Genomic DNA, 12,050 nt, shown 5'->3' on the forward strand with positions numbered 1-12,050 from the left:
GGACTAAAATTGGCCTAGAAGCATGGGCTAAGAACACCCTCAGACAAGTTCGGATCGGACCCTCATTAGACCACCGAACGACCAGTCCAGGCCCTGCTAGTTGCAGGTGGGCCACACCCCAGATCACAATGGGCCGTACCATATAAACAAGTGGGTCGCACGTATAGGTCAGGTGGGCCGCACCATATAAATAGGTGGGTCGTACGCATAGGTCAGGTGGGCCGCACCATATAAATAGGTGGGCCACACGTAAAGATTGGGTGGGGAGCACACTGTGAAGCAGTGGGCCACTCTCTATTGAAAACAGCCCCACTTTGGGCTTGTATGGGGCCCAAAGTACTGGCCTTAGCTTAGGCCAAACTCCAGGCCCAGTCTAGCCACTTTGACAGGGCAAGAATTGGTGGGCCTGGTCCCCTTGATGCAAATCCAAACTATCTTAATTATGGGCCTTTCAAACCCCTCCAACCTTCTATATGAGTAAAACGTTAAGACTTGTTGTCTAATGCAAACAAATTCTCTAGGAAACTACTTGCGTAACTTGGGCCCACTAACTACATGTGAGAATTCGGATCAAGGAACATATTACAACTTTTCTGGTAATGATTTCCTTCCCCTTGAGCTTTCCATCTCTAAACTGGATTAGGGATAGTCTTTTATAATATCTTCTAATGATATCCTAGAAGAGGGTGATCATTCAATATGCTTGCCTGGATACATGCTTTATAATCTATTTAACCATTTGTTAGCTACAATTTGTATACCTTAGAGGTGACTAAATCATTAGTTTACTTGTATGTAGGACTGATTGTATAAATTGTTGCTTCATCATATGCCTTAGAAATGATTAACCCACTTGATTAGTTTACTTAGAATTTAGTAGGATTCCCGATTTGTTGATTTAATTAAATGTCCTAGAACTATTCAGAATACTTGATTAACATGCTTTGAATTTATTATAGTACTCGATTAGTTTGCTTGCACACATGTTTTAAGAATTAATTGACTAATTACTCAAATGTGTGAATCATTTAATTGGCTTCTTTAAGATACATGTTTAGAAACTGATAGGTTATGAATACATGACCCTTGCATTATATGTATACTTGAGTATTAAATCATGCCTGAATCTCCATATGACTGAAGTGGTTACAAGTCACATATTATCTAAAATCTCTCTAAGGGAACCACTGTTTGAAGAGAGTCCGTACATGGCGTGAAATGGAATGGATTGTAGAAAGGCTAGACCCTCAACATGGAGGTTATGGTCAGTAGTAGTTGACTTATGGGATTTACCATCTATGGCATGATTTCACCTACCAGACTATGGAATGACCCCTTTAAACACTTGTTATTACCGTTGTTTATTCACGATTGAATCATACATACCGTCTCACTTTAACCGACGTATTTAATGTTTTCAACATTTCATTCCTAGTCGGCATATGATGGTAATCCCCATACATGGAAATTTAATTGGCCACATGTTGATGGGTTCTACACACACCCTAAGGTGGTAGACTCATGGGCCGGGGATGGTGGTCATGGGACACTATGCCCAAGCCGTCAGCCTACACTAGTGACGAGCCCTCGTAGTGATCTTGAGTTTATTTAAATTGGCTGATTGTAACTGGACTAATAATGATTTGCTAATCATGCATACATGGCACAGACCAATGTCTATCGCTAACGTATGTGATGTATGCACTTTGTCCAACTGGATGAGCATTTCCAGGTCGATGATTACATGAGTGACGAGCCCAATGTCTGCATAGATGAGTATCCCCGAAGCGATGATTGTATTCAAGCATCCATGCATATAATAAGATTACATTTACTATGTTTTGGGTTGCCTAGATGTTTTATGCTATTTGTTGTTTAGGGCAGCGGTGTGTAATCTTGAGGGGATATCACACTGAGTTGGTCACTCATTCATCAATGTTTAACCGTACATAGGATACAAGAGCAGGGGTGGGTGACTACGTAGCAGGCCATGAGACTGCTATTGTCACAACGGAGGAAGATTCATTCGAAGATGAGCTGTAACAGGAGGCAACTGCTTATTTTAGATTAAATCAGTGGACTATTTGCTTATTATCATTTCAGTACATTTTAAGATTTGAGGTTTTGTATATGGGCCCCAGCTGAGTGGCCTAGGATATTGTGATTACTTGAGCTACATTTATACTACGCTTGGTTCTATTAATCACACTTTAATTTGGTTTGATTATCTTTTTGATTATCAATAAACACCCTGGTTTTCAGTAAATGAGTTGTATACTCGGTCCAGAAAACCGGGGTGTTACAATTTATGTGTGTGTGTCTTCTCAATGTTCTTTTGTAAAGTGTTTTTTGGTGTTTTCAACTGAGATGTTTATTTTAATTTGGCACTCACCTCTCTAATGTTTTACTGTCTGCAAAGCCTAGTGAGTCAAGCTAGGATAGTCCTTGGGGCCCTGGAAGACCAAGATGGCAGGCTTATGTTGTTGATAATTCCATTTGCTAAGAATCCTAAAAATACAATTCTTTACATATTTGTAGTGGGATTCCATCGCTATTTTCTTGAATTATTTAGCAGTTTTGGTTGACTAATCTACAGAGATTTATGTTGTGATTTGTTTCAGCTTTTCATCTTCTTATGTGTAACAGAAGGTACACATATTTCTATTGTGATTGTTTTGATTTTTTCTTTGCTTATGCATAAAATGTTCTGATTTAAATATTATGAACTATGTAGTGGCTTGATCCTAATCTTTCGAACATTGGGTACGTAGGCAACCATTCATACTAGACCATATCAGTGTAGCTATAGTTTTTTTTCCCTTCTTGTAGTGTGGATGCATTTTCATCAGGACTACTTGGTAGTAAGAGTGAGGTGGATGCAAGTTCTTGAAACCTTAAATTAATCTTGAATCATTTATATCTTTATTGTTTCATTTATATGTTGTCATCAAGGTCAACTTATAACTACTCAGAACCCACTCCGTCGTAAGACATTATGGTGCATGACTGTTCCCAGTAGGTTAAGTTGCAAATTATTATTACGAGTTGGTTGGATATCTTTTATTTTTTGTAAATGTTGTTAATAGTTTGATGGATGGATGATGAATATATTTGCGAATGTAGATGAAAATAAAGAATTTATAATATATATATATATATATATATATGTTATCATTGGAGGATACTTTGTTTAAGGGAACATAAAATTCTTGTAGCTTATGGTATGGTGCCCCAATATTGGTTGTTTGTTACTAGTGTGTAATAGATAATACTAGGTCCAATATTTTTTATATGTGGCTAAAAATACAATATATATCATGGATTTAAGGGGACATGAAATTCTTGTAGCTTGTAGTGACTTTGCCCTTTCTTGTAGCTTGTAGTGACTTTGCCCTTTTCCTGTGTTTGTATTGATGGAGTGGCCCACCTAAGGTAATGGTCCCATTTTAGTGGAAGGCCATGAAGCCAAGTATCTCCACCTCTTAACATTCTAGTGTGGTAGGTTCAATGTTTTGAATATGATGCAGTGATGTGTGTGATGAGGTTGAGCACCGTATTTATAAAAAAAAATAATCACCTACAACCAGCTGCATGCTAACTTGGCATGCGGCCCCAATTTTGTAGGACATCTAGGCCACACAAAATGTGTCCCACCATGAAATCCACTCGGTGCAAAATCAGATAGGTTCATTCTTCAAGTGGGCCACAAGATTGAAATCTAATGAGTAGATCAGCCTCATTTTTTAGATGGTGATCTAGATGGATTGCCCAACTTTTGCATGGGTCAGATGTCAAACAGGGTTGCCTGCTAAGTTGGCATATAGGCAACTGTTGGTGATCAGTTCTTTTACATAGAGAACTATTCACGCGCAACCAGTTGCATGCTAACTTAGCATGTAGCTCCAGTATCTCTTCCAAACACTTATATTTGGCATTGAAATCCCATAAGGTCGGGATTTCAGCCACGTACAGACTAGCCCTTGAGAATTGGAGGATAGACTTGTTATAAAGTTTAGAAACTAATGCAGTGTAACTTAGTCAAGGTAGACTCACAAGAGTTTCAACACGAGGTCATGGGTTTCATCTATAGGCATTTCTTTACCCACCTTTTTCACTTCTCACCCACTTGAATGTTGGATCTACGTCATTTTTGGGCTTATGTCCTAACATGATCTGGAAAAAATGGATGGCTCGGGTGGATTTCTCAAAAACTTCAAAGTGGGCCCCACCTAGCTCCCATAGCAGGAAGTTCCCCAAAGGCTTTCATAGGCATTTAAAGGGCCCTCTTATGTTTGTGAGAAATCCAACCCATCCATCTGTTTTTCCAGATCATGTTGAAACAAGGGCCCAAAAATAAGTAGATCCAAAAGTCAAGTGAGTCCCATGACAAGAAAAGTGAGGATTGAATATCCACCATTGAAATAATTGTGGGTCCATAGAAGTTTTGGATCATGTGTTTTCAGTTCATCCCAGTGGGAATGAACTTATGAACTATATTGATGGCATATAAATATCATAATGGACCGCTGGGAGGTTTCAATGGTAGGCATTTCCCTACCCACTTCTTCCTATCGTGTGACTCACTTGGGTTTTGGATCTGAATCATTTTAAGCCAGCCTTCTTAGTCCAAAATAGACTTCCAATCAGACATTCAAGGATACCCAAGAATGGACTCCAAATCTATCTGCTTTGGGGAGATTAGACGCCAAATCTGTCCAATTTAGACAATGACATTGGACCTGTAAGTCCCGACTCGAGTTCCTATATGTGTGCATGTGTGTGTAGGTATGCATTTCATTTCTCTTAGTCCCGCGGTCTTACCGGTCGAATCCCGATGACCCGCGACCCTCGGATAGTGTTTGCAGTCATCCTTAAGTCTGGTCATGTTAACCTGACTCGGATCAGCCCGAGACCTATGACATCTTGTTCGCATCATCGTTGCAGTTCTGATGACGCATCTTGTGCGTCCATCCGATATATAGATAAAAAGTTATTAACATTTCATTGTATGACCCTTAATTATGTGGCCCACTTAGGTGTGATGCATGTGACCCTACTCTTGGCATAAGTTCCAATGTAACACTACACAGACCACATGAAAATTCCATAGCAAACACTACCCAACCCCACACACTACTAAAGCCTATACTAACCTATCACTTTGGTTTCTCCTCCTATAGGGTAATCATTACTTTCTCTTACAAAAAAAATCATTACCTCTCTCTCTCTCCTTATCTCTCTCCCTCCTTCTCATTTTCTCTCCATTCTAGCAAATCCCTCTCCCAACATCCCATATTTCCCCATTTCTCTAGCCCTCAAAGCTCCAAAATCCCTCCAATCCCACCCTTAAAAACTTATCTTAACCATCAAACCCTCTTCCTTGGACTAAGATCTACATGGTGTGGAAGGTTGAGAGCTTGGCTTGAATGTGGGTGACTATCTCTTGCTGATTTCCTTTTCATCTCTTGATCCTCTTATTTCTTCATGAATGAAACATATGGGACCCACCAATCCATGGTGGGGATCCCATTTGATCCCATGGATGTGGCCATTGGCCCATCCTATATGCATGCAATGTTCCATGATGGGGCCATTCTCCATGGATCCCATCATGATGTATCTCATGATCTACAACATCCTAAGGTCATCTAGACCTTAACATCATGTTGGAATGACATCCCAACCATCCATTGAAATTATAGACCATGCATGTGTTAGTTGTATGTTGTAAGTACAAATCAATGTAGATGTATGTGTGTGATTATTCTTGGGAGGGCCCAGTAGTGGCGAGGCCCTAGCCCCATGGCCGGATTTTCCTTCTCTCTCTTTTTTATTATATTGGATGATGATATGTGTGGCCCACTTGATGGGCCTGGGACACCCAGAAAATCCAGCAATGGTGGGACGCCCCTACCACCCATTTCATGATGTTGGGTGTCCTATTTACTACCCTATTTGATGCATGCAAGTGTTTTGGCTTGAGGCCTTGATCTAGACATGTGTGGGGCCCACTAAGGAAGGCTACACCTCACTTTAATTTCTGTATTTATCTAGTTATGGGTTGGTATGTCCAGCCATACATGGTTGTCTAAAATTTTTGGACTGTTTGTTTGGACTGTTGTAGTTGATGTTTGGCATGGAATTGGTCCATGATTTTCACCTTTTTTCTTCTGTTTATGGGGTGTCTTTTGAAGGAGTGGACCCCACCTTGAAGTGTGATGGACCACACCTTAGATTGTACATGCAATGGCACCCAAAAAGGAGGCCCACAGGGGGGTGGGCGGTCCACCTTGCTGGACCGTCCAGCCCTATATAATGAGGGGAAAATACAAATTTTAGTTTGATTTTCTGAGTGGTGGTCCACTTTTGTGGACCCCATCTTGTTTTATTTTATGGGAAAAATACTAACCATGCATCCCTCCCCTCCTAGACAAAGTTTGGGCCCACCTTATTGGGTGAACATTGTATGGACAACAACATTTTGTGCAGCAGATTTTTAATTTCCTACCTTGCTGCCCATGAAATTCCTCCATGTTTTGCTTGGGTTTATAGCTTCCCTAATAGCCCATCTTGTGGCCCATCATGTTGGGACCCATCTTGGGGATGTGGGCCACCACTTTCACCTCAGAAAAATAATGTATGGCTGCTGGAATGGTAGCCCATAGCTGGACGTTCCAGCAGGGTTGGCGTCCAGCCATGGGTTGACCGTCCACCCTCCTAAGGCCCACTATTATGTATGTTTTATCCATGCCACCCTCCACATTGTGGACCCCATGAGTGTGGCCCATCTCCCATGTGGGACATCCACATGTGGGACCCACTTTGATGTATTTATGGGGCAACCGTCCCAGCCCCATGTACTGCCCACCATAGGACGCCCAGGCCTATGGGCTGCTGCTGGATGTCCAGTCTAGCAGCTAGCCCACCTGATTTATGTGTTTTATCCACTCCTCTCATCTGGTGGGACCCTCTGTGACATGTGTGGGTCACCATGGACTAAAATGATTGTATAAATTAATTATTATTGAACTTCCAGGAAGCCCGGATAGTGGGTGGGCTGGAATTTCAGCAATAGGCCCAAAATCGTTGCCCATAAATGTATGTTTTGGGGCAGCATGTCTCATCAGATTTGGGGGATATTTTTATACATATCTTGCCCTATTTCTAATAAGGTTTTAGGCTTAATTAGTGCATAGTTAAGGCCCACTTCAATTGGGTTTTTATTGGATCAATATTCATAGTTATTTGTTAGGTTTCCTAGGCCTATTGTCCTGGAACTTTCTTGATAGCCCCCTGACCTTTGGGCCTATATTTAACATACTATTGTGATGGGTTTTATAGGCCAAAATACTCAGGTAGTTGGGCCCTTGGTTGCCCATTAAATTAACCCCATACTAGGGCCAAGATGTGAGGCCCAACTCACTTGTTTCAAACATAAGAATTGCCCGTATGGTTGGAATAACGGGCTGCCCATTAGGTCCACCACAATGAGTGAGCTCATAATCTTTATGGTTGGGCCCAACCTTGCTTGAGGGCCCACCATGTTGCCTAAGTGTTGGGCTTAGTGTATAGCCCATTACGTCATGGATTGGTTAGGCCTTAGGCCTTGCTTTATATACGTGTAGGTAGAGGGCTACCTTGTGGGACCCAGTTGAGGTTGGATGTCCTCTTTGGTGGCCCTAAAGCAGGCCTATAGGGTTGTTATAGGTGGTTGAAGGCCCACCTTAAACGCTTATTAGGACCGTTTCTTCCTTGGACCTTTATGACCCTCTTAGATTGTAGGTTACTCCAAGTATTGGGTCCCCACTAGAGGACTTCTCTTTAGAGTACATGTCTATGTATCTGGACCTTGTCCCTCCTTGGGAAGGAGGAGTATGATTCACTTCATCATCACCGAGTAGCGCACTTACACCATTATGACCCATATGCATCATCTACATGAATAGATTGCATTGTGTGTGGTCATTGGGTTGATATGATAGAGAGATGGAGTTTCTCCCCTTGTGCACATCAAGTGCTTGAAGCTAGTGCATAATCTGTTTGCTTGACTCATGTATTGGCATCGCATTTTATGATGATACCGCCCTTGCTTCATCAGGGCCTTGCCTCCACAGGGCATTCGTGGATGGCCATATGTGTGAACACCAGAAATGTTACTTGAGCATATAGGGTGCATAGGATGCCCATGGGTGAAATTTTCAAAACTTCTAAGGTACCAAAGATCTACCCCAACGTCGTGACTGAGTGGAAACTATGAGCGTACGAGGGCCTTATACCGTTAGGCCGCGACTCCTACTATCGTGTAATCGGTTGGGTAGCGGTGTGGCCTTACCCGCCTGGTGTAAGAAGGCATTACTAGGCTGAGTCTGACCAGCTAGTAAATGGGTCTACTGCCGACAAGCCTTGTTGGTGATTGGCTGTCCATATGCGGGTAGTGAGGTCTCTTACGCAGCGACAGTCATCTAGCAGTGTACTTAACTCCGGTGATTTTCTTATGATGGAAATGTATTTGATATGTGGATTAGACATGAGGACTGGCATCACTTCGCATTGCATTTGCATTAGCTAGTGATATGGTGCCCAGTACTCATTGCATTATATTCATGACAAGCCTCGGTGAGGCTAGTGATATGTCATTGATCATGTTTCCCTTCCTCCATCTCCTATTGTTCTTCTGCGCACCATTGTCACACACTTTTACCACCCTCTAAGCTTCTATAAGCTTATGCACGATTGATGCGTTCATCCTAGGTCAGTGTTGTAGTAACTAAGCTTGGATAGGTGTTGAGCCGAGGACCCTAGTATTGCAGATCTTCTTCCTTCTTCTTCGCTATAAGATGTACTTCTTTTCAGCTATGTACTTGTAAAGTTCAAATTCATAGTGGATTTTGTGATGTGTCTCTTTGTTATTTTTGAGATTTACTTGTTGCGATCTTCGGTATGCTCGCAATTGGAATGAATATACGGTTATGGAAATCCTCCTTGTAGGATCCCAGTATCGGAACCTACCTCAGGAGCTAAGAATGGTGTACTATGGAGGCTATTGCGGTCAGAACCGGCTATTAGGTTCCTTGTGAGTCCGATCACCGATTCTGGGGCATGACATGACCCAAATTTGTCCGTTTTGGACAGTGAGATTGGGCCTCAAAGCTATCCATTGTGGATAACAAGTTTGGAGCTCAAATATATCCAAGTGGACAGTGTGTTATGGCCTTAAAACTGCCAAGTGAACTGCGTATTTGGGCCACAAATATATTCCTGAAAATATGTCTATATGGGTTGACACGACTGGGAGTGGGGGGAGAAAAACTGTCTTTTATATCAACTACTAGGGAATACAAACTTGTTTAATGTATGAATGTAAGCTTGTACCGGAATATTAGAAATCAAGGTAAACATGTGGTAAACTTGACCGTGAGACTCAGTCTCAACTTGGTGTTACTCATCAACTCGACTCATGACTCGGTCAACTGGGAACAACTTGAACCAAGTCACTCACCTGAAGAGTGTTTTATTTTATAAAATGTAGAAATAGTGAGGGTTCAAACACACAATCTCCTTTAGAGCACCGACGTCCGTGGCCAGCACACCAAGCTTCCTTTATAGGAATAGGATCATCTAATTGGAGTGTTTTTTCACCTTGACAATGGAATGTAAGTTGACCTATTGGATGGTCCAGATTGATCAACTGACCACATGTCCAAATTCAACTCATTGTGCTTGAAGCTCTAGCACTATTTTATTTATTTATTGCGTAATTGCAGCTAATTTACTTTTTTTTTTTTCTTTATGGCTGCTAGAGGATGATCCTATTTGTGTTACTGCTCAAGGTAATGGCAAGATTCTTATTACAGATCTATGGGTTGATGGTAAGTTTTTACATTAAGTATATCTAATTTGTTGCAATTACAGATCTGTGTCTAACAGTAGTTTTTGACATGCTTCTCTAATTTGGAAGGGCAAGGTTCTCAGAGTTTGATGAATATGTTCCCATGGTAGACAAAGTTGTGGATTCAAGCTGGAAGAAAGAAGTGTCCCATTAAAAGGTCCCGTCTCCTAGAAATATGCAAGTATATATTAGATTTCATTAGGGAGTTGAAAGCTTTTGCAATTCAATGGTTATATGTTGTTATATGAGGTATCATATTTAGTGGATTCCATTTATGTGCATGTATTTGTCATACGAGGTATCATATAATGCTTTGGCAGGGAGTTTTTATTTTCAGTATGATTGAACTTTTTAGTTTGATGAATAGGATTCTTATTAAACAATCATGTGAATAGGATTTATTTTGTGAATAGAATTCTTATTAAACAATCGTATGAATTATTTTTTAAATGACTATTAGGTGTAAGATTCAGAATAATAATAATAATAATAATAATAATAAATTTTGACATTATTTTTTTAAATTTATAAGTGTTTTAGCGACGGACCAAATCCAAAGCTAATTTCTGAACAGGTTGAAAATCAAAGACGGATTAGGGTGCGACTCTCCTCATATTAGCGACGGACCTTATCCGTCGCTAATATATTTAATGATGAATAAAGGCGGCCTCTTTCAAATTTTAGCGACAGATTTTTTTTAAAATTTTTGCGACGGACCTTATCTGTTGCAGATTACATGATGGATTTTATCCGTCAGAAAAAAATGATCCAGTAAACAGTGACGGACCAAGCGATGGATAAAATCCGTTGTTTATTTGGTTTTACAATGGATTTGGTCCATCGTAAATCCACGATTTTAGCGTAGTGAATAATATACATGTCCTTGTGTCTGGGATCATATACTCTCTGATATTACCTTTTACAGGTAACCAACTCCAAATGCACGGATCGATTTCAGCTTTCCTTTCACTCTTCCTTGCCTACACTATCTCATTATCAACAGAATTAGTTTTTGTGAGTTGGATGGCTTTCAATAAACCATTTTCAGAAGAATTACAAGTCGCCAATACAGCTCGGCTATGACCCAAATTTAGAATGTACAGGTCCTTCCCATGAAGAAGCACAACAAGGACACATGATCCAACACAGACTAAATTAGGTCGAGCTTCCATTTCCTGTTCAACCATACACATGAAATCATTCTCAGCTTGGGCAAGGGCACTGCAAAGGCAATCGATAGCTCCAAGACAGAAAGATTCACATGAGAACTCCTCATCCCGACGATGGGGAAGCATGTTTGATTTGCTTTCAGCGTCTGAAGTCTCAAATTCATTGGATAAACCACTTTTGACAGTGTTGCCTTTTAATGAACCTTCAAGAGAACTTTTAGATGAACCACCTTGCTGCTTGGTACGTCACTCCAACAAATGCAGGAAAAACCCAATGTTCTCGTACAGAGTTCCTGGCAGAAAGTCAGTTGCATCCTGCCCATTAAATCCATCATACACCTCACAAAATAGCCATCCATTTTCTTTAGAACGTACAGCTTGGACTCGGTCTTCCCCTGCAGCTCCACCAGCCATTTGGACATCCACAGCATTAAGAAAGCTTGATGATTCAATCCTTATAGGAGCACTCATGGGTTTCAATAAGATTCGATCGCTTTCGAGCGCATCATTCTTTGTTGATATGCTGCCACCCAAGGTAGACATGTTGCTATGTGAAGGAAAATGATATAAAAACCCACATGTTTACTGTCCACACAATGTTGTTCCCCCAAAAAAAAAATAATAATAAAAAAATAAAATTAAAAAAAAAATAAAATAAAAAATAAAAAATAGAGAAGTCCCAAATTGTGCATGCAAAAGAGAGCCACATATATCAGTTCCCAATGGGAAATGCATAAAAGATAAAGAGAGGAAAGGAGATTTCACCTTAATTGCTTTCAAGATGACAAAACAGCCCCACAATCAAATGATGTAAAAATATGTATGTTTCAATATGATTGAAATTAGAGAATGGCTTGGCTACTTTTAACCTGAAATGGCGACAATTACTAAAAGGAAGCCACCAAACACTCACCCTGATTGATAGAAACACCCACCTTTTCCACAATTGGAAATACAATAGTTCAAAGTTGTACTTGCATAACCAAAAGTAG

The 12,050-nt window shown here is 40.6% G+C and overlaps 1 protein-coding gene across 1 annotated transcript; it reads right to left on the bottom strand.

The window, feature by feature from the left end:
* Nucleotides 1-10,869: 10,869 nt before the first annotated feature.
* On the bottom strand, nucleotides 10,870-11,601 carry LOC131238888 (probable protein phosphatase 2C 40). The gene is made up of 2 exons (XM_058236477.1): nucleotides 11,434-11,601; nucleotides 10,870-11,292 (listed from the first exon to the last, which is right to left on the bottom strand). Exons 1-2 carry the CDS (start codon nucleotides 11,599-11,601, stop codon nucleotides 10,870-10,872), a joined length of 591 nt encoding a protein of 196 aa, XP_058092460.1.
* Nucleotides 11,602-12,050: the final 449 nt, after the last annotated feature.

Source organism: Magnolia sinica, chromosome 3, assembly GCF_029962835.1.
Source record: "Magnolia sinica isolate HGM2019 chromosome 3, MsV1, whole genome shotgun sequence".
Lineage (NCBI taxonomy): Eukaryota > Viridiplantae > Streptophyta > Magnoliopsida > Magnoliales > Magnoliaceae > Magnolia > Magnolia sinica.